A 27,574-nucleotide genomic window follows, 5' to 3' on the forward strand; every position below is an offset into this window, starting at 1 on the left:
CCTCCCTGTGAACTGCTTTGACTCTGTCATCTACAGCCTGGACAAATGAACAAACTGGGTGTTGAACTTGTGTTGATTCAGAAGGCTCCTCCACTAACAGAATCCTAGATGACTTCCCCAGGCCCGGCACTTCATGTGCTTCAAGCTGGCCAGAGCACACTGGCCTGAGGAGCGGCATTTCTGCTAGGAAGTGGGCACTTCTGATATTTGACCTTTATTGAGTTGGCGGGTGCTTTTTTTTTTTTGTGACCAGCTGCTCCTTCTTTCTCTCTCACTGTCTAAGCAGCCATCTCTCCACCCACCCACGTTTTTCTCTGTCAGGGGCTAGTATTTCAGTCCTCCCATAGGCACTCAGCACTTGTGCTGTCATTCATTGCTAGATCTTTTTTTTTTAGACTCCAACGTGAAACAAATCTTGTCTAGCCTAGCTCTGCCATAAGTTTCAGTTCCTGTTGGATGGCCCAGCCAGCACTCGGAGATTTTTAAGCTGGAATCCTGAGTCAGTCCTGTGTGGCGAAGCGACATGTTGATTCGGGGATTGACAGTCTGCCTTTGGCTAGGCTTAGCCTGCCAGGTAAGTATCCCACCTGCATGGGTATCTTGAGGGCGACCTTGCACAGATTTCTTCTATTCTGCCGTCGTGAGAGCTTTGCATGTGGTTAGGACTGGAAAGTGAGAGGGGGCCATTGAGATTTTTGACAAAGCAACAGCGAAACTCTAGCCAAGTCAGTCGTAAAGTGAGGCAGACTTGAGTCAAAGGCTTGCAGCACCACAATGTCCTTATCAGATACGAAGACCCTGCTGCTGCCCAGAGAGTGAAAGCTCTTCAATAAAAAAAAAAATCAACGTGCTTCTTTTCTACGTTGATTAGTTAAACTTTTGACTTTCCATGGATAACATAATGTGAGGAAAAAATGAATGAGTCTAAGCAGGAACTAGTATAAATAGAAATGAAGAACAAGAAATATCTGGGACACTCCAAAAAAATAACTGAAGATCATCCTGACCTGGAAACATCAACCTGCTCTTTTAACACATACGTGTTATGTGATATTCCAGTCAGGGTAGACTACTGAGGCAGTCTTGTTTTTACTACTAGCATGATACTTTTGCAAACATACTGTACACATATTTACCTTTTCAAATTTTTCTCAACAGGATTTCACAAATAACAAATATGAGAATGTTTTATCTTTTTCTTCTGTGGTTAAAAATGAATGCAGACAACCCTGGCAGGGTTTACTTTTTTACTATTATGGAAAGTGAATGGAACGCTTTTCAACCCAAATCTGCTGCAAACACATTAGCTTCACTCCTTTAACTGTTTTCACTTCCGTGCTTCCACACTGCATAACTCAAATTAATAATAATATTTCTAAAACACACATGAAAGTCACTTGTTTTCAGGAGCAGGCTGTGCACTATGTTTTGGTCCACAATGCCCAGTGATTTCCAACTAAAGACCTGAACGTCTCGCAGTTTAAATGCACCACGTGAATTACTGATCATTCCTAAGTTTCCCAGGACCACTGCTTTATTAATTATCTCCAGCCAATCCCACTGCTTTTCAGCAGTCCCCAAATGCACAGATTGCTACTGAGCAGCCCCCAGTATCTGAACACTTCATGACTACTTAATTGAAATACAATGACAAAATCATAAAATATATTTCCAGTTATGGCTGATATTGTGACCCAAACTGTCTTGAAGCGATTGGCATCACTATCAGTCTTCATGAAGACCACAATTGAAGGTCTTGTTTTTTCAATTTGTTGAAGCCCAAGACTACCTGAGTGCACTGCCATGCATGACCACTCCTCAAGGCTGTTCATAACCGCAGAGACCTGCAAGGTGCATCACTGTAGGCGTGCGCCCCCTGCTCGCTGTGCCTAGGAAAGTCCTCACTCCACCACATTCTCACACCAATACACTTTAGAGAATGACCTGAAAGACAGCAGTTACACAGTTTATCACTTTTTGAAACATATTCAAAAGTCGAAAAGAAAAAACTTAATATGCTTAGTGCTAACCTAAATTTGATATGTTGAACGTGATTTGATTGATTTAATCTGCTAAATATTATCGAGGTTAAGTTAAATCTGATTTGTGCTCAAAACTGATGGACATCTGGCATTTTGCAATGCTAATAGCATACAAAGTTTCATTCTCAAAACCTTTTTTTAATAATTTATTATGTCCAGAGACTCAAATCTTAACACAAAGACGCACAGATACAGATGGAGAAGAGACATCACTCTGAAAGCAGAGCAAATTGTTCAGGGCTGCCTAAATCATAGACATCTTCTAAACATCTTGTTCATACCCATAGCTTAAACAGGGAAAGTCAAAGAGTGCAATAAATTATTAAATTAAAGATTGTTTGATATCCTTTAACGATTTTCTAATTGTCGACCACCAGCTGCTGGACTTTCTAAGCAATGCCTGTAACTTGGCATCATTTCTGATGGACTCTCTTAAGCCACATGTTTATGATTTCTGTGGTTTGCATCCTTAAAAAACATTTAATATCAATGAAATGAAACATCGGATAAGATCACCAGCATCAAAAAAGTAATAAAAAGAAGGAAACTGGAATTGTTAAGTCAAATAAACTAAATGCTGATTTTTATGTATCTCACAGCACCTTTCAGATCTATCTGTCGATCATTCAATGTTTCCTTAGACTTCATTACACATGCTGCTGTTTTTATTATCATTTCAAGATTCTATTAATTTAGTTCATGTTTGTCCTACTAGCATTAAATGTGGGGCTGTTTCCCCGATGGTGGTTTCAACTAGCAGGTGTCTTTTCTTACACAAAAACACGAACAAAGACTAAACACGCATTTCAGTGAGAGACGCCAGTTCTAAAGCAATGGTGGGCCGTGATGAAAGAGAAGCTGGGTTAAAAGCTTGTGCTGGACTTTATTTTAAAGTCTATGTTGGGGTAAACATGCATGACATTCAGCTTAGCAGGGACTTGGATTCATTTCAAAGTTAACCCGCCGCGCCTGCCGTCATCACTTTGACTTTGTGCTGGAGGTGAATGTTGTTTCATTGTTTGTAAATCACAGATGAAGGTGGTTGGTGGTCTCAATACAAAGTATGACCACAGATCCTGTTCCATACGGAAGGTCATGAACCTTTCTACTAATTAAAGAAGCAGTGTAAATCAGAAGTTTGCTTGAACTTCACATGGTTATGTTTTTGGTGTGGGTTTGTTGTTTGGACCAACACTTGAATTTAGCTCCAGCCACCCATTCCAGTCTCCCTTATTATTTCTTATCAGTCGTATTGTATCTTTGCGTGGTATTGAGCAGCCAGGAGGCTCAAACAGGGTGGCATTCTGGCTACCACACATCATGTCTACATCCACCATTTCAGAAAACAGGGTTTGTTTAGTGTTTGCATTTATTGAACAAACTGAATATTTTCATAATGTGTGATGAAAATGTCTAATGGAGCGTGACTGTAGCTCTTTATGACAATGAAAAGACATATGAAGACGTCTGCGTGAGCATATGGTGATGAGGGGGGAACTTGAGCCCCAGTTAGATAAGTGAGTGCCTCTTTAATAGTGATGATGGAAAGCTAGTAACAGGTAATTAGCCAGTAGCTTGCCATGATGGGAGGCCCTTTGTTCAAAGATGTGATGACCAAGCATGTCTGTTCCATGGGGATCAAAGGCTACGATTTTAGACATGGTGATAGACAGAATCCATTTGCCATGATAATGGGCAGTTAGCTTGCTCCTAATAAATGAATGTCTACTGACTCCCTCACTGGAGCAGGCAAGTTGCAGATGTGGTCAGCCCTATAAATCATCATTTGCCACAATCAGATGTGCTTGACACTTTGTAATTTAATATGGTGATAGGACAAGTAATGATAATGACGTGAAAAAGAATATGGTTGGAGCTCAGTGTATGCCATCCATGCCACACAATCTGTGACAGACTTTATGGACACTGCAGTTTCACTTGGGATTCATTTCTAAGTTCTACACCAGTAAAATCAAACCGGCACTCACAGTAATTCATGAATAAACCACATTGTCACAGATCAGGGCCTGCTTTGCTTGATCAGTTCACCATATGTTGCTTATGTGGACATTGGGAGATCCTGCTCACTCTTCATTGGCTTTCTTTGGCGTACTTTGGGTTTCCACTCACATCCCAAAAGTGAGCGTGTTCGGTTTATAGCAGATCCCAAATGGCACTATGTAGGTGTGTGTTTAAGTGGGCCCTGTGACTAACTGCTGCCACATCCATGATTCGCTACTGCCTTGTACCCACTGCTGTTGGGATAGCCATTGGCACCCTGCAACCCTGAATTGGATAAGCAGGTTTGCAAATGTTAAGTTATTAAAAGTGCCTGATAATATCAGTGTTTATAGGTAAACTATTCACAATACAGTCTTTTGCCAATTTATGGCAGATTGAGTTGAAGCCATTCATACTTATGGCCAATTTTGTTTCTGTTGAGAGGTTGTAAATAATAAATGAGCTGGCACTTTCCTTTTAGGATCCATTTTTTCAATTTCAGTGCACTGCATGTACTTTCCCACATGAAGTATCAGTAGATCGCGCAAAACACAAACACATGAACGTCGAACACAGTTCCCTGTAGAGGTTTGGGAGCACAGCTACGTGGCAATTCACCCCAGACCCACAGAGCCTCAACTACAATGACCCATACACTTTGTGGCCAACATATGTCCAAATGGCCCATCCCAAATGGAGCCTTAAGTCAGCACATGAATGTATTTGATTTTCTTCAACATATATATTTATTACTCAGAGCTCAATAATGTACATAAAAATAAAAATTAATTTTATTATAATGCGTGTGTAAAAGCTGTCAGGCCATGCCCAGTAGTAGGATGGCTGCTCAACTCTAGTCATGCTGACTACAATATTCCCCCACACCTCCAAAACATTCCTGGCATTCAGAGGATTTTTGCAGCAGCTTTACTTGGTCTAAGCAAATAGCAGTGACCTAACCCCAAAAGGACCCTCGCACCCTAACTATAAATCAGCATTTCAAAAAGACACAATTGCCCACTCACTGAATGTGCAGAAGTAGTCACCACTTGTAATCATTCCTTAAACTTGCACATCACAAACACAGGCATATTTAGTGAGCAAGTGAGGAGCTAACACCCCATCCAGGCTTAGGTTCTGCTTTGTACCCGATTCAGCACCTACAGCCATGAATGAATTTATGCCGGTTCAGGAAATGGAGAGTGAGATCATGTTCTGTAAAAAATTTTGAGGCTATTATTAATTCCAAACTGAATGTTCTAACAAACCTTTCTTTGCATGAAAGTAATTCAGTATTACCATATACTGCAGGAGGGCACACCCGAAATCCAGAAATAAGCCCAAGTAAAACAAGGTGTCAGGATGAGGGGTTTATTTAACAAATAATGGAAGAATAACACAAAGGGGAAAATACAACCACCTACACTTTCACTAGAGTGAATTAGACAGCCAGTTTTCAACTCTAGGCATGGGATGGCTGGTCCATTTACCATTCATTCTTGCTGCTACCTCCATTCTTCTCATTTTGAGCTCTCACCTCCCTTTGTATGCTGAACTCTCATCTGCACTCAACTCCTAGAGGCAGAGAGCCACAAAGATCTTCTAAACTGCAGCCATGCAATACTTCTACTAGTAGGGGGTACCACAGAGCCCCAGACACCAGACACATACACAATCACAAGTTCATATAAAGTATATACATTATGCAAAATACCTTTTCAGGTTCTTATTCCAACAACACAATTACAGTCCCAATCACAATTCCAGCTCCCTTCACCATTCTGCTGCAAGAAAGCCTTGTCCACCACATCCCAACTTCAACTCCCAGACTGAGGTGAGATGGCTACTTTTGTGCTGGACCCAAGACTACATCTGTTGCCAGAGCAATGCACAGTGGAAGCACTTCTGGATCAAAAACAGGGAGGTCTTCTCCTGGAAGCACCCACTGGTGGTACCCAACGACCCCAAAAGAGTTGGTCTTCTGAAAAACAAGTCCCATGCACCCCTATGGTTGTTGATCCTTGGAGAACTGCCACATATTACACTGGCAGATGAATTGTTCCTGGCATGCAGGCTCCTTCAGTACATCTAGGTTGCGCCTCCATTCACGCTGTCCTTCCATAATGGCCTCTCAGCCTGGTAAAAGACCCCTCTACGTCAGGATGCCATTCTGTTGATCACATCTATCACTCCCATGCTCTAAGCATTATTCAAAGCATCAGCCATCCCACAGGTTGGACTTGTCTGTAGTGCACCAAAGTGCCCTGTGGTCTGCAATTCTGACATCAACATAAAACTTTATTACAGTTAACAAGAACAGAATAGAGAAATAACATCATCAAACATGTCTTATCTGAACCAAAAATACAACAGAAAGAAAATGAACACATTCACCCAACCCTGAGACTTAGCACACAAGAACTGTGCAACGTTCACCAACTCATCTTGGCAGTTCACCTCTAGATTTGTCAGACGGATTACGAATTCCTGCTTTTTTCCTTTTGCATTAAAACTGACCCAGTCACTGAAGCTTCTCCAACGGGGGCTTTGTGAAAGGTTCTGAACCTGCATAGCTACTCTGTACTGAAGTATAATATTCAATCATAAACCACATGCCCACTATGGTTTGCCTACCTAAAATAGTGTAGGCCGTGTGCAGACTGACGCCCACTCAACCAGAATTGTTTCCTGCCTTATACCCAGCAATGCCAGGGTAGGCTAGTTACTAAAAAGCTGAATGATGGATGACAGTTTGGTAATGCCAGAGCAGCAGGTGGTCCAAAAGCCTTTTTGTTGCAGATCTAACTAAATTGTTTCCCTCAAATATGGTAAATCCACAAAGATGGCCACCATTTCACAAAACGCTGTGTCGCTTGTTTCATTCTCCTTGGTGTATGATGGCCATCTACAGCTCGTCCTTAGGCTTTTACAAGGAAAATGGTTGGTGTTGTGTTCCTTTGTGATTGTGCTGATTTTTGTGTGAACATGCGGGCGTGATGTTTGCTTTGGCAAGTGGTAGGGTGGGTGATCTTCATGATGTTTTCACTAAAGCGTTATGTAAAAGTGGCCATGTCAGTGCAAACTGGGAGAATGTCATAGCCCCCTCAATACTCCGCTTCCCTCATTTATGCCTTCTGCTAAGCTTCTGCATTCTGACCTCTTGGCGCGTAACATCTGCACCACTGCACAGCTGTGCCATTAAACTCGCACAAAACAAATGAAGAGATTCAACACATTCACGACGAATAATATTTCAGTATATGTGATGTATGCTAAGCACTGGAATCTCTGCTGTCTTTTTTGAATGATGTCCTGTACTTCATTGTAGCCAACAGCATTGCTGGTTGTAGCCAATTTGGAGCCCTAGGTGGGGTGGCAGGGAGGCACTCCTCGATACCCATGAGTAGTCATAGCAGCGAGTAGTTCCTTTGCTGTCTGGAGCACAAGCCCCTTCAGTTACATAATTGGCACCCCTTGGTGTACATAGCAAGGACTTTAAGCACACCTCTTGGTGTTTGGAGCATGCACTCCTTAACTTTCATAAATGCCACCCCTAATGGATTGAGAGGCTTAGGCTATAAACACCATTCTGAACTTGTTGGTGCCCCATACCACCCATACCTAAACCCGCCACTGGCCTGCAGTAAAGAAATTAAATATTATGAGGAACAGGAGAAGAAATATGCTAAGGGTCGAGTAAAAGGTGGTCAGAAAAACAAAGCTGAGGTGAGACACCAGAAGTGATTTGTGTGTTTTTGTTTGTGTGTCAAAACCAAAGCAAAAATCAAAGGTTCAATTTAAAATACGATGCCAAAGATCTTAACTAAGAACTAAAAAGCCTTTCCTTAACTAATCTAAATCAAAAGCCATCATGTGTGTGAAGATGCCACATGTCACTTCAGTGTCCAAACTAGCAACTAAGAATGCTTTACAGACAACAATATGCCCACAATCAATAAAAGCACAACCGAAAATAGCAAAGAAAATAATAAAGAAAGGTAATAAAAATGAATTAATAATAACCAAATGATTTTAGAGTATGCTAACATTCCACCACACAGGGTACATTCATTACAGAATTCACTTGAGATTCAAGCCTGGAATGAAAAATAAAAACATGCAATCATTTCTAACTCATTTAAAGCAACTTAAATGGCAGCGCAGGAATATTTTTCTTAAAAACTTTCAAAAATTTAAACTTTCAAAAATTTACCATTTAGACAAGTCACTCACGTAATAAATTCATTACTCTAATAAGCAGGGTTGATGGACTTATTATCGATCGGAAGTGCTTTGGAGAAGCACCGTGGCACCGCACTTTGCACTGCTGACTCTCTCTTCATAACCGGACACAGCCCCAGTCTGTATGGAATCGGCCATTCTTGCCACGTCTACATGGTTTTCCCCTGACTGCTTGAGTTTGTTCCCAAAGGCACACATGTTGGGTGACCTGGCAGCTCCGAGTCAACCCACTATGGGTTTGGTTGTGAGTGTGTTGCTTTTTTCTGTGTCCCAAGTTTTGCCTGATTCTGTGTCCCTGAAGAACAGATGAATGGATGGACACTCTCAAACGCACCATTTGATTTGTTGTGATCTGATACACTGGTGCAGGTCGTCTTGCTCCAACACTCTTTTTTGGATTCCCATGTATTAAATAGTTGAGGCCACACAAGATTTCCAGATCAATTTTTTAGAACATATTTGAAAAGCCACAATTTATTAACTCTAGAGCTTGCCTATGTTCATCAGGCTTTGTTCTTCAAAAATTGTTTAAGCTCTTGGCTTAAGGGACATATCAGAGGTTCACTTGTAGACTGGGATCTGAAACACAATTAAGGAAACACCAAATTTGTTTAAACCTTGCTGGCCTTTTGATTGGACCAGTTAGTCAACATTCACTTGCTGCCAGGACTGGACCAGGCGATGAGGTCATTGGTGTAGGAAACTGATGACAATTCCTTGTTCATTTCTTAAATTAATTGACTACCTTTAAGAAGTCTCTGGACAGTGTTGTGCAAGTTCACACCTCACAAGAACTTACTCAAAGTTCAGTTCACACAGATTAAAATGAATAAATTCACGTTCACAGGTCATCATTTCAATTTTGAACTAGCTCATGTTCAGTTCATTTTGTATTTTTTTAAGGAGTGAGAATAAAAGACCCATAAGTTTACTTTTTTCAATTTTGCATGCCTTATATTAGCCTATTACAGTGTTCTTGAATAAAATACAATACTTATGAAGATGTTTTTATTTAAATACGTTTTATTGAGTTATACCCAGCAACAAACATGTATAACCAAATATGCTAATGTCCTCCCAGTCAAAAAAGAAATGAAATAGATGCAACTATACATATAAATTACTGCTCTATTTACAACCATGTGACACAAATGATGATTGTGGAACCAGCGTGTAGGTGAACTAACCGATTACGCTGCCGGTCAAAATTTGTGCCACATATTGCATATCCAACGGGGAAAAATGTAAAGTGGCCTTGCGAAGTACATTTTCCTAAAAGTGAAAGCAGAGCTTCACCGTGTGCTCGTGTTAGTGGGAGTGCAGCTTAAGCACAAGCAGGCAGACACATAAAGTGCCTATTTGATTTTACGTTATTTTTTTCCGAATACAAATAAATGGCAAAAAATTCGCATGAAATAAAAATTCGTAAAAATCCACTATTTGTGCTTATCCGAATACCATATTCAGATTCGTCTCCACACCTACATTACAAGGTAAGGACCTAAACCAGATCCAGAATGTCACATAAAACTGAACTAGGTCAAGTACAAGTTCTTAACTTGCAAATACGTTACGTTAAGTTCACCGTTCTTAGAAAAATGAGCTTGTTCAATGAACGTGCTCTTTTATGAACTAGATCATGCACAACACTGTCTCTGGATGAGATATTGGGATAGTTTAGCTATTAGCTAAAAAAACTAGTTTAACAAACTGAATGGGCTCCTCTCGTTTGTTAAATTTCTGATGTTCTTCACTTCTTTCCTTCGTTGAGCTGGTGTTCCTTACAGTTATTCACTACCGACCTGTTTACAGGTATGTCCTGCGTAAGGAGACATTAATACTGTGTGATATGGTGTAACAATGGAGGGTAACTAGACATTTCTCACTCTTATTTCATCCCAGATTGCATCCTCATTTATACTGTTTGTTGAGTTACATGTTAAGTACACCCTAATAATACACGTTTACACTAGAATTAGAGGAATTATTACAGTGAAGGTGGGCTATAAAATGAAACAATATAGTTTTGTAATATGTGACAGGTTTCACTGTACTTTGTTTATGTGACAATAATGACCCAATATATTCACATATACCTAAATATAAAATGAAATAGGGATGTAGTTAAGAAATTCCTAATTTTCATTTCTCCAACCTGAATGTACATAATAACCGATGAACTCCACTCCTTCTTCCCATTTGGACAACAGGCTCATTGTTTTCTTCCCGCTTTCTGCGTTTTCTAGCACTGTTCAATAAAAAACAGCTGTGCATTGAGAAATGTTTTCCACTCCTGAAATTCAAGCTGCAGCTGCCCCAGCAAATGGATTCTTCAAGTGAACCTGGGGCACACTGCTTGACCGTAATCCCTGCGTCTTCCACGTGCCGAAAAAAAACTGAAGGCATGAAATTCAAGTAGCACCATTTAGACAGCACTGAGCCATAAGCCCACGGCAAACGGACAGCCGCTCTTGCAGCTATGAGATTTCCTTTATTTTTTTTTTCCTTCCTTAGTGACTTATGGCCTCGTTTGGTAAATCTCATCTTGGTTTGCAGTGAAACGAAAGAAAATGCTCAACATCTGTGGCCACTGGGGTGAAAGTGCACCTGTATGACAACAGAGAGCATGAAACACAATGTGTCATGGTGGAGGGCACCTGGTCATGAAGTTTTCTCAAGCAGCTTAACAATGGTCAGCTTAGCAGCAGGAAGTATTTCTTCCTAGAAAAAGAAAAATAAATAAATTTGATCAATTACTTTTCAAGAGAAAGAAAACCATAATATTACTAATTATTTGTCAGAACAGGCCAGAAGGATGAGCTATAAACTGTCATCTGGTCATCCCAGAATGGAAATGAAGTAAACAGCCAGCATTAAACAAGCAAGAAATCGCACCCCTGGCGTAACATTCAGGTGCGTTTAGAGACGTGGGTAGCAGTTACTTTACAGGCTGGATCATTTTTAAATTTCTAGTCATTTCATCAAAGAGTTTCCTACCTCAATTTTGTTTATTATGCATTTTTGTAACAGCGAATTAAATTCAAAAATAACAATGATAATAGAATGTAATTACATGTACTGGTAGTGTGCATGAACATGTTTTAATTCTATCTTACAATTTGTTGCTTTCATAAACAACAAATTGCAACTAAAGTGACGAAAAGATTCATGTGTTGTTGTTAGCTGTTGGTTGTGGAGGGTCTGAGGCTTATTGGAGTTCAGATTTCTTAAACATAAAATATTTTAATGAAGTACCTTGTGGAGATTGAAAATCTTTCCTGAAGATTCAATCTAAAATTGTTGGATGCACCCAAACATAACAGACAGTGGATCATTGGGACACTTTGCCAATAAACTACAATGTCTGAGGAATATTGAATCATTGTAGTCATAACATAATGCAGCCGTGAGGTTGTGTTTATTGTAACGGAAATACCGAGTACATGTTTAGTCACTGCAGCATAAAGCCTCACCGAGCTATCTTTCATACATTTCTACATAAATTTTATTTGTTACTTTTACAGACGTGAACATTATGTCACTTATCTGCTTCAATTCATGAGAACTGGGCTGCTGCACCAGAAGTTCACACAGGACGCAGTGTAGCCACAGAGACGAGCGCAGGATGGCGTGAACTGTTAGCATTTAACGAGACTTAGTTCTGCATTCTGGCACAGTGATAGATAAATAAACAATATTGTTACTACTGTATTAAATAAAAAAATATCATTGTTTGCAAACTGAATAAATAAATACACGCCTAACATTGCACTGTTTTCATAGGCTAACCCTCGTCCTCCAACCCTGCCCACATCTGACCACGCCCCACGGTGTATTTGCCTCAGTGTCACACCACTGCAGGTGTTTGCTGCTGAATGAGCAAAAGAAAGAAATTAAAAACATGAAGTCAAAGTGACGACTCTCATGTTAAAATTGAAATAGTAAACTAATGTGCGGTTGAAGTCACACAGAACACTCCTCTGTTTTAAGGTAGATAAGTTCACAGATTTGCCAGTGCTTTTCAGTGGGAGATTTTGAAATTTCAAAAATGTGCACAGCACCCTGTATTCAAGATATCTCAAAAAACTAGATCCATCTTGACAAATCTCCTCAGAGTATAAACATGTCACATTTCAACAAAATCGGTCCATTAGCAACCTGACTGTTTCATGTGGACAGACACGATGCCTAACATCGCTATGACCCTGCCGCTGGCTACTGTGTGTGTGGACCTCTCCAGGTGAGCGTTTCTTGGGGTTTTTCCAATCTCCTTGCATATTTCACTGCTGACTGGCGACTCTGTATCAGTGCCAGTTTGTTGTGTACCCTGTGCACACTTCATTCCTGCCTTTTGCTGGCTTAGATTCTGATACTCTGCAACCCTAAAACTGGATTAAATGGATTCACTAGAAAGATGGGTTGAAAACTGTGCATTTGTGGATTTTTTTACAGTCATAAACTCTGTAAAAATATATTGTTTAAAAATGGTGGAAACTAAAGCTGCGAAGGCATATACATAGTATTTATTAGCTACATCTTTAATAAGAATACCATCTTTTTAGAAATGCCATCAAAGAAAGTGAATTGTCTCCTGATCAGACTCGCTTCAAGTGCCACATATGCACTTTGACCTGTTTTATTTTATTTTATTTTTTTCTATTAGTGATCTAGTTTCTCAGCCACTGGGGCAGTCATAGTCTGCAGCTACTGGGACAAGAGTTACTATTGAATATAATGCTACTTGGTCACCTTGGGTTATTGTGCTCAATCCCCTTCTTCTGACAATCACACTTGATTCACCATGGGGGACAGGAGGTTTGGGGTCTGAAGACACTTTCATGGTAGAACGTGGGCCTTGACTCCAAAAAGGTCGAGAAACACTGCTCTAGTGTAATTCCTGGTACTGACTTGACCACCAATCTCATCAACACCCCTGAATTTAATGATAGATTTATGGTGGACTTTACGAATTCTGAACAACACAGCCTCTCTACAATGTCCCAAAATTATCAGGTGCTCAGTTTACTAATTTGGCTTATTTGGACTCTTATGGAAACATCAGGGAGACACAACAATTGCAAGACTTGATAATGCACACCTATCAGTGAATGAAATCATTTAAACTGAGTCTGAAATCCAGCAGCAGAATTTACTATTGACTGTTGATGACTAAATAAGAGCTGAGATCATGAAGGTGAAATCAATGCCCACCTCACCAGTCAAAGGGAGGTAGGGACAGACCCTGGTTACACTGCACAAGTTGTAGAGATAATTGTTATCACAGCAGATATATGCAAATAAAGACTTGGATTAAGATTAAGTATGGTTAACAAGGAAAGACTAGAGTGTCTTGTTTCGACAATCCCACAAGAAGTCACCTGTCTTGGCATAACTGATGCCACATAGAGAGGTGGCTTCCTTGCTTACAGCCACAGTACATCAATGACTTAATGTTCATGTGTCACAGAGCAGAAGACAAGGCCATCCTGGTAGATAACAGCATCCAGTAGATATTTCAGAGCAGCACACCATACTGTATATACAAATGTGCGGGGGGCACAACAGGTCATAGGCAGCAGAGTGGTGGGACACATCCAGTTAGCTCAGCATTGCCCACAAGGCTATTGAAGAATGCTTTGTGATAAACAGTGTCAAAAGGGTAAATAAGAGTCAGCAAGAAGCCACCTTAGTACTTGCAAGCAGGTCATTCAAACCTTAGCGAAATTCATGCTGAGGTGGGATCAAAATAGAGTTTGGGTCATGCTGGGCAGTGAACGCTTCTGACAGGAGGGGTTAGTTTAAGTAGATGCATGAGGAACTTTAAAACGTGTTTGTGGAGGATACAGGCAGCAGGTAATGGGCCGAAGATTAGATTGTGTTCCAGTGGCAGTTTAGAGAGAGAAGTTAGACAAATAAGTAGTGAATCTCAATGGGACAAATAAGAGCCATGTTACAACGGTGTGAATCTGAGCTTTAAGAGAGGTGGTGCAATCATGATAGGTTAGAGAAAGGGGAGCTGGTGTAGGTCCAGGTGTAGGACCTGTGTTACACAGGACACATAGATCACTCCCACCAGCTTTCTTATGATGTTACACATGGGGATGACGGCTCTGTTTGTGTGCACTGAGACCAGAGGGTCTAACATCACCCTACCATCAGTCCTGTGGCCTGATTCCCCCCATCCTCCTCTTTCCTTAAAGCAAAGCAGAGCCGAGCCTTTACTGGAATGGTTGACTCATTTCCTCCAAATTGAGAGAGAAACCCAATCCTCTGTGAGCAATAAGATGGAACTTGCAGGCACCCCTGACATGAGAGAAAGCATGATGGAGGAGAAGTCAGAATGGACAGTGGTGCCTAGCTGATGAGGGTTAGAATGCCTTACTTTTCAAACTTTTACAAAACTTGTGTATAAAGCCCATAATGCTAGGGCTCCTGCTAAGGCCTGATGGGCCCTGAACTTCTTAAGCTTCACCGTAGATCATTTAATTTAAATTTGAAATGGTTTTGTTTTATTGGGTATATTAACTAATCTATCTCTTTCTGTGTGTGCATTATGTAGGGGTTATATAATAAACATAAACATAATGTGTGCATTATGGGGGGGGGGGGGGGTAAACGTTAAAATTATACAAAGTTATTGTCTGTCTGTATACCTGCATTGTTATCGGCATTGTTGTCACTCTTTAATTTAATATTGTTCTTTATCAGTATGCTGCTGCTGGAGTATGTGAATTTCCCCTTGGGATTAATAAAGTATCTATCTATCTATCTATCTATCTATCTATCTATCTATCTATCTATGTAGTTAGTATTTTGTAAACTTTGTAATTGAGGTCTACATTGATTATTTAGATTTTGATCCATCTTATATGGCTAGTACAGCCAGTATAAAAATCAAAGGAACTCTAAAGAGCCGAGTATATCAACTAAAAGCTTACGTTAACCAGCAGCTTTAAATCAGCCCAGAGTGGCTGCGTGTGTGCATTAGTGTGCCCTGTGGTGGACCACAGAACCATTTTAGGTTTGACATCCAAAATAGACTCCGTGATCATAACAGATGGATGTCTGGATGAGAGGATGGACAAGCAATGCAAGTACACAAGCATTTGAATAAGGAGATGCCAGCAGACAGCATTCCCAGCACAACCAAAGTGTACCCCCGTCACTTAACTATATGTATCTGCTTTGTATTTCGACAACATCTCTTAAAATGAATGTAGTGCTCAGGCTTTGTGGTGACTCTGACAGATTTGCCGCCTGTCCAGGGTTGCTTTCTACTTTTTGCCAAGTGCTATTGGGATTGGCAGTCCTGAACTGGATAAGCGAGACGGATGAGTAGAATGAATCCTCACGTGGTAACCGAGTTAGTGTGACAGATGGAGCAAAGCCTACTGCAGAGAATGGACGTGCCACTTGACAACTTGAGCTTTACTTCTAATTAAAAGACCAGAGGGCTATTTGCTGGTAATGTGATCTGCTTGTACCATTCAGGTTACAGCTGTGAAATGGCAGCTGGAGAACAGATGAAGAGTATGAACTGAAGCAACAATTTCCAGCATGCATAAATCACACAGGCCTGAGCAGGAAAGGCGCTTTAATTTGAATTGGGTTGTAACTGTCTTAACAATCAAATGATGAGACATTATGAATAGTATAAAACAAGACAAATAACCCAGGCAGAAAATGTAAAGTGGGCTGCATTTCTTGTTTGCCTTTTATTTTGCATTTTAAAATATCTTATGGATGCCGATGTGTGTTTGCCTTGTAGATGAACACATTTCTGAATTTATGTTCAACTTTCCTTCTGTTCTAATCCAAAATTTGCACTGTAGGTGGACAAGGAACATAAAAGCACCAAAATACAAACATGGCTAAAAAATGGCTAGCCTAAGGAATTATGAAGATTAAAGCACACAATGAAATCATTGAAGAAAGTCACAGCACAGTGAACAAAAGAAGCCCTGATGAATAAAGAATCCTGAATGAGATACCATCAAACAATTAGCTTCCTCCAATGATTTTCGAAACACCCGTGTTCAGATCCTTGATGTTTGCCTACAGAGTAGTCAGACGGTCAGCTCCTCTAAATATGGAGACACTTGTGATGGTCCCTCTCGACCACTCAGGTCTGGTTTTGAATGGCGTCTGGTGATGCCACCTCTGTGTAGTATCAAATGCCAGTCCAGACTCTTTTCACGTGTAGCTTCAGGGTGGTGGAATGAGCTGCCCACCTCCATTCGGAATTCTGACTCCCTTACTGTGTTTAAGAATTTGACTCTATTGTTGGCTGAATTTCTGTCTAACTTATATTTTTATAATCTAAGAATTGCGACAAAGCTGAGCTGAGCTCTTCACTTGTGATAATCCATTTTGTAACCTAGTCCTGTAACACTTGTTCCCAAACAGTCCCCCAAGCTGATGTTTACTCGATTATGCTAACCACTTTTGTAGTCACCTTGGATAAAAATGTCTGCTAAGTAAGAACAGGTGAATTAGTTGTGGGGAGTTCTGGGTGTAAGGCAGAAAACATTCTGGTATGGGACGCCAGTGCATCACAGGGCACACTCACACGCACCTTCATAAAACGGGTATTTGGAAGAATCTGAGTGGTGAGGTGGGTACAGAAGCTAATGGTTAGGGTCAGTGTTCATGGACAAAACGGCTACTGATCTGTGGCAAAATGATAGCCCTTTAGAGCAAGAACTGCCCATAGTGCATTAGTCACCCACAACAAAGACATTACTTGCCTTTGGTCACACTACATGACTTTTCCAATGATTTGCAGTCACAGTGACTTGTAGGCATCTTTACTGTCCCCAGTGACACAGTCGCTGCGCTTTTAGCAGATTCCACAGCACAACAAAAATCAAACGGGCTTAATTTGTTTGAAGTGAGTCACTAGTCCCAGACGTAGCTCTTATGTCCGAGAGAGTCAGCTGCCAGCAAGCGCACAATCAGAAATCCAATACAAACAAGGCCCATGAACCATAAGAGTCACTGGTGGCTGCAAGGAAAGAAGACAAGCAAGTGTTTGGGAATGTGCAAACAGAGGAGAGGATCATCAAAATTTACAGTCAGCACAGATGTCTGCTCAAGGCGTTGTGTTTGTTATCTCATAACGAAGCTCTCAATTATTATTGTGTATCATTAGAGTTCATTATTCCACTTCCTAGAAATGAGTGTGTGTACAGATAATAATAATGCTCGTCATATCATAGCTTATTTTCTTATAACTGTGTAACAATGTCCAAATTTCCTTTTGGGATTAAAAGGTCTACCTAACCTAAGTGGAAGAAGGAAAACAGAGGCTGAGATTACAATTTACTCCAGTGTGCTACACTTTGATGGCTGCCATTGTGGTACTTTTGTGGCACAAGACCAGATCTTGAATTGTGATGAAAAGTCACACCGTCAAAAGACCAGCAGCCATAAGCTGGCCTGGTGAGAGGCAGTGAGCCCTGCACCCTAACTGGTGTTAATTCGTGCCTTGCACCCAATGCTGCTGGGATAGGTTCTGGCCAGCCGTGACCATGAATTGATTTAAGTAAGTTAGGTGATGCATCCCAGCAGTGTGTAGGCAGCTGGACAACTGATAAGAAATCATGTGATGACACAGCCATTAATGGCTGGTGATCCAACAACAAAAACAGTTGATGTCAAGTTAGGCAGCCTTAAGAATTCAGCTGGAGGGAGGCCTTGTCCAAACCGTTTTGTTTCAAGCCACAGTTAGAGGCACAGGAGGAATGTCTGCCTACATGGGGAGCCCTAAACCTCAACCCTGTGGTGGTGAACAGCAGGAATTGGGAGAAATATGAGTAGAAATTGATTACATCTGTCTGATGCTCATCTGTCAGTTTTTATTTCATACTAACACTGAACAACTTTGTAATGTGTAATATGACCATTTGCAGATGATACGCTCTAACAAAAAAGAAAATGAAAGAAAAGAAAAAGTGGCACTGCAGCAAGTTGAAAAGCACACATCATTTACTTGGACTCCCAAAAAGTCTGAAGCTGTAGGCACCAGAAGTAACCTACAAAACTGGTTAACCAACAGGAGACAAAAAATACAAATAAGAGGAGAATGCTCCCTCCACATGGAGCACGGTCATCAGTGGAGTCCCACACTGGGACCATTACTCTTTCTCATTTACATTAAAAACGTAGACTTTGATATATTTAGTAAACTTCTGAAATTTGCGGATGACACTAAAATTGAAGGAAAGGCAAATGCTGAGGACTCAGCAAAGAGAATTCAAAAAGACCTGAACAAGCTTCAAAACAGGGCCAACACTTGGAAATTAGTTTAATGTAGAAAAGCGCAAAGTGGTACCCGTGGTTAAAAGGAGCATTAATCATAAATACAAGATGGGAGTCACTGTTATGCAGGAAGAAATCTCTGAAAAGTATTTAGCAGTTTCTGTTAACACAACAGTTTAATCATGAAGTAATGTGCTGAAGTGATTAAAAAGGCAAATAAAGTGTTAGGTTATATCATAAAAACTGTTGAATTTATGTCAAGAGATGTTATGGTCAAACTATACAGTGCACTGGTAAGACCACATTTGGAGTACTATGTGCAGTTTTGGGCAGCACGGTACAAGAAAGACTTATCAGCACTTGAAGCTATGCAGAGGTGAGCAACCAAGTGCATCCCAGGACTTAAGGACATGTCACACACCCCAGACTCAGAGAGTTAAACCTGTTTAGTCTCGAGCAGAGGAGACTGTGTGGAGACCTAATCCAGGTTTTTAAAATCTTCAAAGGCATTGAAAAAGTAGATCCAGCAACATTCTTTCAGCTTAAGGGTGAATCACATACTCAAGGACATTAGTGGAAATTAAGGGGGAGTCGTTTAAAACTAAAGCCAGAAAGCACTTCACTCAAAGAGTTGTGGGACTTCAGAACAAACTACTTTAACAGTTAAAGCCAAAACCTTCACACCCTTTAAGAAGTGTCAGGATGAGATATTGGGACAGCATAGCCATCAGCTAAACAATCGAGCTGGATGGACTGAATGGTCTCCTCTCATTTGTCAGATTTCTTATGTTTTTATGTACATCCTTCCTAGCAGTTCATTAATCAGAACATTTCTAAAAGCTAGAGACCGCTCAACACTTTCATCTCACACAGGCAGACCTGGCCATCAGGACAAACCTGAAAAAATTTCGTCTGCTTCAACTTGTTAACATCCATCCACCTCTTTTTGAACCTACTTAGTCCATTACATGGAGCCGGAGCATATTCTGGCAGCAATAGATGCAAAGCAGGAGCCGGACATGCGGTCAGAATTGGCTTTGGGGTGCCATGACTTTGAAATGAAAAAAAGCAAGTTTAAGAAAATGGATTGATGGATGCTTTATAAAGGCGGTTTCATTTTTATAGCTGAAATGTTTAAAAAAATTAAGACATGATTTAGAAAATAAAACTATGCAGAAGAAAAACCTTGTACAAAAAATATAGAGAAAACCTTTCCTTTGTTCAAAATATGCTACATTGTTTACTTTAATGCAAAAATAAGAAGTGTTACACACAAGAGGGGTCAAATCCATCTATAAGACTGGTCTGATTACTTACAAAGTTTCTTAAAACCTTCTCTAGATATTCCTCAAAGCTTTCAGGATCTCTGCTTTGATTACATGACCTGTTGATTTGTTTCAGGTTCCCACAACTCTTTGCATGAAGAAATCCTTTCTGGCTCAATACTTAACTGCACTTTCCCTTAGTTTCCACTTGTGTCCTCAAATAAGTGATTCATTGTTTAATGAAAATAATTCTGCTGGATTAACTCTATTGACACCTTTGGGAATTGTGAAGATCTGGATTAGGCCCATGTGCAGCCTTCACTTATCCTGGAACAGCAGCTCATGTCCTTTAGTCCCAGGATGTACTTGGTTGGCCTCCTCTGTGCAGTTTCTAGTGCTGCTATGTCTTTTTGTAGTGTGGTAACCAAAACTGCCAGCAGTACTGCAGATACTGTCTCAACTGAGCACTGAGCAGTCGGAACATAATGTCCCTTGATTTATATAGAAACACTTTAAATGATTTATTCTGATAATTTACTGACTTTATGTCAATGCCTGGATAGTAGGAAAGCTGGAATTGTTATTGATGAACTCCAGAATAAAAAGATGGTCTGTATATTGAGATATGACCTTTTGCTTAGTCCACTCTGCTCTTTTCAATGCTTATTTACCAAAGACATTCGCCATGCAACTCACTTGAAGATGAGGAGCTACAGGCCAGAGACAGGAGTATTCCTTGCAAATAGCACCAACTGTGGTTTCATTTCCATTTTTGTGGGAAAAATGTTGGTGAATACATTGTTGCGTTAAGGGCAGCCAGGGATCATCTCTTTTTCAGCTCTCTGCATCGTTCGCATGCACAGCATTCCATTCCAACATATTAGGAAAACCTCCAAGTCTAGCTGGACAACTGCAGACTCAGTACAGTACTGTTATCAGCTTCGGGCCCGTCTTTCACAAACATCTCTTTGGGTAGAAGAAAAAAAATGTTTTTTTAATCACAAACTGTGTTTTACCTGGAAAATGCACTTGGAAACAGCTGGCAAGTAACCAACTGCCATCTTAACCAGGACAAGATCTTGACTTTCACGACTACTTCCTAACCCGAATGGCATAACCTGAAATTAAAATTGACTTGTACTGTAAAAAAATACATCCTTTGAAAATTAATAAAAATACAGACAATGTGTAAATAGCCTTGAGGTGATGTAAAAATATAGTTTTGATGTTAGGAAGCAGTGTTTTTTATTTAATATCAAAGAACTTGGTGCTTATTCCCTCTAAAAGTGACGAAGCGCACATTTCACTCAGCTTCTGTGATAAGGCAGCAAAGCTGGGCAGGTTTGTGTTATGCCTGCTAGGAGTGGACACAGTTTATCAAAACAGAGGACTCCGGGGAAATTTGGGCAAAGAGTGGAGCTGTCAGGGATAAGAAATACTTGACTTCCCTGCACTTTGAGAGGTGTAAAGTGCAGCCGCAGCATTTCTCAGCACTCGCTAATAAGCTGGAATCCAACATATGTATTATATCAGTAAACCTCCGCTGAGCTTGAGGTTCTCACATTGATAGGAATCTTTCTAAATTTAGCCTTGAGCACCAACTTTGATAAACATAAAAATGTGAGAGTGTGTGTGTGTGTGTGTGTGTGTGTGTGTGTATCAGTTTCCACCTGTTAGGAATGGCTGCTCTGGGCCCCTTTTCCGGGGTAACAGCTGTGTTAGGGTTGTCAACGCAGAAACCTCCCAGATGCCTCTGCTGACTGCTGGGCAGCGCATTCCTAGACCAGTGCTGATAAGAATCCCTGATGGAATTCATCATACACTCTTCTGGCAAAGTTGTTTACTCTTAATCTATTAAGCAATTACTCAATTACATGCCCATACATATTGTTAAACATGTGCACGTACATTTATGGTTTTGCTGTCTATTTGACCAAATGAATTCTGGGGTTTAATACGAAATTTACAGATAAGAAACAGTGCTGTTTCTCTAGCTGAGGCACCATTAAGAGTGTGAAGCAAAAGGGAGACGTTGACCTTAGGAAGAGTGACCAGCGTTAAATGAGTGCAGCAGATCAGAAAAAGCCAAAAGGAATGAAGGGAGACGCAGTGGGGTGCTTGGGAACTGCATGAGTGATCTTTAAATGATAAAAACAGGAGGCTGACCTGTGAGAGTGTGTCAAGCATGTGAGGAATGGCCAGCTTCTGATAGCCCTCTGTGCCCCGGACCACAGAGCAAGCAAGACTGCCAAGATGATCATCACGATTGGATCAGCCTTTAGTGATACACAGGAAAGGTAGCCAGCCTGGGAATCATGGGTATAACCGGATGAGATTTTGGGCTTGAACCCTCCCCCACAATATATTCTCTAGCATTTCCAACTGATTGGTCATAGACAGAAATATTATTCATATAGTCATCCCCCCTGGAATTGCTTCTTGGCTACACCCCCGCTAGGAATGGCAAGATCGTATTTTTAAATATCGCTCTTCAGAGTTTGCACCAGTGCAAACATGCAGCCACCCGAGCACTAACTGGCTGTGGAGTCAATCAGATTTATTTTAGCTAGAGACTTCTAAACTCCACAGGTGGGTTTCCTCCTAAGGCCCCCCAGTCGACTGGGTACAAAGTGCTTAAACTGCAGGTAATCACTTCTCTAATTGGGTAAGCAACTAGAAAGGAAAAGAAAATGTGCCGTAAGTGCCTTATGTCGGTCAAACGTTTGTCAGACACAACTCCGGCAGTTTTTGAAATGAATACAGTATTTGCTTTCTCAGATTAAACAATAGGCACACTTCATTTATAAAGTTCAGCTAGTTTCTCACCCAAAATCCACCAAATCCATCCCATGTAGAGAGCAGACATTAAGGAGTGCAGTTTTCTTGTTTTTGCTGCCAGTAGTAGTGTTGAGGTAAAATAAGTTACATAGTCAGATTACTCTTTAGTATGGAGTAACCTAACACAATACTTATTTTACTGAAGTAAAAACACCTGCATTAGTTGTTTCTGTGTTACTATGGAAGCTTCTACCTGACACTCGAAAAAATAATTGCTGTGTTTTTTACTTTCTCATATACAAAGTAATGGGAAAGTATAGTAATCCTCTAAAATTTCAATTTCGAGATTCTTATAAATTTTTAGACCTCCTTGAGTCCGAAAATACCATTTTTGGAATAATGTCTGTCTGTCTGTATGTATGTATGTAAACTTGATAACTTGAGTACGCTTTCACTGAGGTCAACCAAAGTGTTAGGCATAAAACGTAGATTTCCATCAACTTTTGGCCTGTTTCCGTTAACCGGAAGTTGTACTTTACCTTTTATTCATGCAGCTGCAGAGTCCGATTTATTCAACTTTACTTTTATAATAATCGCTCAGTGGCACGGTGGCGCAGTGGTAGCGCTGCTGCCTCGCAGTTAGGGGACCTGGGTTCGCTTCCCGGGTTCTCCTTGCATGGAGTTTGCATGTTCTCCCCTTGTTTGCATGGGTTTCCTCCCACAGTCCAAAGACATGCAGGTTAGGTGTATTGGCGATTCTAAATTGTCCCTAGCAGGGGGGTTGTGGGCTGGTGCCCTGCCCAGGGTTTGTTTCCTGCCTTGCACCCTGTGTTGGCTGGGATTGGCTCCAGCAGACCCCCGTGACCCTATAATTAGGATATAGCGGGCTGGATAATGGATGGATAATTGCTCAATATATTATAATTGGATTTGATTTGTTGTTGACGGTTCTTTAATGTACATAATATAAAAATAGAATCATTGTCTTGTGGTTTATTCCTCAAATATCCATCCCAATATCTGAGTGTACGAGAAAGTCTAGGGGAGATCCCTGACGATTTTTTGTCAGGCCAACTGGTTAAGCACATGCGCAGCATGAAAACAATTGAAAAGAACTGAACAAATGTTACAGACGTACATTAAACTCTGCATTTGCTGAGGGTCAGATTTAATCGGCCCAGTTTAGGGTCACAGGGAGGGAGGCAGTGGTTATCACAGAAGCACTGGGGGTGAAGCAAGAAGTACATGTGGTATGGCGGTTCATTGCAGGGCACAATCACACAGCCAAGCAAAACACAGTGTGCAGTGTGCAATCCGATAAAAGAAACCTACAAATAAAGCATCAGTCTAACTTTTAGTCCAGCTATTTGCTATAGATATGTTGACACAGCAGCAAATGTTCATACTTAGAGGGCTTGTGTTTGGGGATGGAAGTTATTTACTTCAATATACACGAAGGCCTAAATATATTTATAAAACACAAGAAAATTACCAAATGGCTGCGTTTCTGGTCAGTTTAATTAAGAGCTAATAACAAAGGCTGCCCAGTGAAATGTACAGTTTTTTCATACGAAAGAAGAAATAGTAGCAGACTGTTTGTAATACATTACATTTTATGATAAGTAATTATATAACATATCTGGTTGCTTTTTTTGTAAGTAATAAGTAATGTAACTAAGTTGACCCAGATCAACTTAATAAGTGCTGCCATCTCGCACACAGCACATATTCAGTAAAAACTACAAACTGTTTCGGGGCTCTGTGACCAACACCCGTCCTCATTTATCAACTCACTGCAAAAATCCCAGAGCAACACTCAACAATCAGTGATATGTATAAATAATGTATTAACAAAAAAAAACAACTACATTACAACACAAACCCCCTCAAACAACAAATACATTTCCAAATCAAAGCTTAATATTTGCAAATCAGGATGCATGATGATATCGTGATTATTGTCCCATTTCAGCAGAAAATAACAGTCTGCATTTAAGCCTTTTTAGTCTTGGTAGCCAGAAGAAATCTGTGCTAAGCCATAAGAAATATAAAATAAATATTCATTACTACCAGGAAATATGGTGGGACGGCTCAGCAAAAAATATAAAAGAGTGAGACGCTTCTCACACGTATGTCTGGGCAAGATCCCAGTAGGTGCTTAGGACTATCTAACTCAAGTCAAGCAAACCAAGTGACAAAAACCTGCAATCCAATTGGTTGTCCAGCAGAGCTACTGAATCGTGGAGCTGTGGATGTCTGCAGCTGGACTCATCTCAGTAGGTGGCCTCAGTTTGTGTTTCCCGCACTTGGGTGTTGTTGCTCCCTGCTTCTCCTAAAGATGTCTCTCTCTCTCTCTCTCTCTCACTGCATCTTTCCACATTAAATTCCCGTCCTGTCCACGCAGCGTCTCCTCTTTAAAGGTGAACCCACACCAACTCATGTTCTCAGGCGTACACTATCTATCCATCTATCTATCTATCTAAAGTACATGTGGCACTCACTGCTAAAAGTAATGTTCCGCTACATTGCGTTACAGAGAACCCCCAACTACTGGTCTGTCTGATGGCACCAACACATTCAAAGCCACTTGTCCATCTCTAGACAGTACAGCCAGTTGATGTTTGTGAACATTTAATACAGCAGCCATCAGCACTGTTAAATACAATGGACTTTGCATTTGAACAAGGGGGGGATTATTAAACCAAATTAATTCAACTAAAATCATCATTCAGTAAACATCCCTGTATACTTATTTGTTGGATGTGTGGCATGTCTGGCACACATCTGAATGAGATTCTTGTTATTTCAAATTTCAAGTGATAACACATATAATCAGATAAAAATAGTTACACGTAATTTGAGTCTCACTGGTACATTGAGTTGACTCATTTGTGTCAAGTCTACATACTTGACACGAGTGAAAAAAATTGTTATTCCTGTCATTCTAAAGATGTAAGATCAGTTTCTTCAAAGAGTGCGAGCAAAACATATTCCAAGAAAAACATCCATCAAAATGCAGCAGATGCAGTTGAATCGCAGCCTTTGCATTCAACTGGAAAAAATAAGCATAAAAAGCGATGTGAGCTGACGTGTCTTCAGATTCCCAATGAAGTACCAAAATTAGCTAAAGTAGCATAAATATAATACATCTTTCCTCTCTGAAAAATGTTAATAAGATTTTATTATGACAAGAGATTAACAGTGTACTTTATAAAAGACATCGGCCTTCACAGCAGCTGGGGTGTCATCAGAATTGTCATTACAGTTTACCGGAATATCGACTGCTTTAAAAACTCCATACTGGCATGAGCATAAAATGAACAAGTGTCTAGAATAGTTTGTTGCTTTTGGAATATTGAGAAACAACTTGGTTTCATCATCATACCTGATTACAAAGGTATTTTTCTAGTTCTAATTTCTTGCCTAATAACTGATGCAAGGAGCCACAGATTGGGCACATTGCAAGCAACTGCATTAGAGTAGTTTATTTAAGATAAACTTTATTAAAGACCCCAAGAATGGTGGAAGAATGGTGGAATGAGGCTAAAAGTGCCCAAGGAGAACACCTTCTGGAGGGGATGGGGAAATTTTTCATGACAGCATCCAGTTTAGCCACCATCTTCTTGTCTACAACAGCTTCCACTTTGTCCAGGGTTTGCCCTGTGATGGAGGAGGCTTTCCTGATAAGTTTGTTCAGGTATTGTGCGTCTTTTGTGCTCAGGTTGCTTCCTCAGGAGACTACAGCATAGAACACCACACTGGCTACTATGGGCTGATAGAACATTTCCAGCAGCTTCTTGCACAAATCAAAAGACCTACAACTCCTTAGCAAGTGCAGTCTGCTCGGGCTGTCCTTGTGTTGTCAGACCAGTCTAGTTTTCTGTTTCTGTGAACCCCCAGGTACATGTAGCTCTGCACCACTTTCATGTCCTCCCCCTGAATTGTGACAGGTCTCAGAAGCTTCTTGGCATGTCACAAATCCACCACCAGTTCTTTTGTCATGCTGATGCACCAAAGGACAAAGTCCTCCATGACTTTCCTGTACTCTGACTCATTTCCATTTATATTCATAAAGTAAAGCACAATTCAAAGTAACAATTTTATTCACAAAGCACTCCCTCCACTTAATGCAAAATATAAAATTTCAGCTTAAATCATCTTTTATTCTGGTAGAACCAAGTAAAGGAGAATCACACTTTGACAGATCATTTACAGACATGATGAGGAACATCACATAAGCTGCCAGTAACCCAGTGTGAGCGTTAGTCTGATGTTGTTTAAACACCCCTTAAACTATTTATGAGGATCATTGCTCGTGTTTTCAAAGACTATCCGTCTGAAAGGTGCTTTACGCAATAGAGTTCAATTATTGTGACTAATGAAAGCCTCCAAATTTATGTTTCACAAGCTAATTGGTGACTAATAATTAATTGATGACTGCATGCCCCGTGAGAATTAAGATAATGGATAAATGGATGGTATTGTACAGTTAAGAAGATTACCAAACTGCATTTAAATAATTTCAACCTCCTCCTTGGTGGACGCACTCAGTCCGTGTATTGTGTTGATGGTTTCGAGAAGCTCCTTGTCATATACTCCCCACGACTACCCCGACATTTCAGAGAGATCTGCAGTGGCTCTCATTCCGTTTCTTGAATATCTTCATAATGACAGGTTTGCAGTAACAACCTGTCCATTCAGCCATTTTCTGACCCTCTCACCTGGCAGCACCTGGCACAAGGAAGCTTTGGCATGGATGCCAGTCAATCGCAGGCCACACTCACACACAGCAAGCCACTTCACCTATCTGGCACATCTTTTGCACTTCAGCGAAAACCCTCAGAAATGCCATGTAGTCAGTGACTGGCTGTGAAGGGGACCAGGCAGCTTAGGTCAACCTCTCACAGCTTCAGTAGCAGAGTCTCAGGATATGCATCTACAGTTATTGTATATAGCGCCCTGCAGGCAATGATAACTTTTGCAGTG

At 40.6% G+C, this 27,574-nt stretch overlaps 1 protein-coding gene across 1 annotated transcript in view; it reads left to right on the forward strand.

Moving 5' to 3' along the window:
- The first annotated feature begins 414 nt into the window (after positions 1-414).
- The window catches only part of cdh15 (cadherin 15, type 1, M-cadherin (myotubule)), a 46,863-nt gene continuing 19,703 nt past the window's right edge, over positions 415-27,574 (forward strand). The window contains exon 1 of the mRNA XM_028809756.2: positions 415-574. Within this exon, the coding sequence (XP_028665589.2) occupies positions 524-574 (51 nt within the window). The 5' untranslated portion in view covers positions 415-523. The remainder of the gene's footprint in view (positions 575-27,574) is intronic.

The sequence above is a fragment of the Erpetoichthys calabaricus genome, chromosome 9 (genome assembly GCF_900747795.2).
Source record: "Erpetoichthys calabaricus chromosome 9, fErpCal1.3, whole genome shotgun sequence".
In the NCBI taxonomy this organism is placed as follows: domain Eukaryota; kingdom Metazoa; phylum Chordata; class Cladistia; order Polypteriformes; family Polypteridae; genus Erpetoichthys; species Erpetoichthys calabaricus.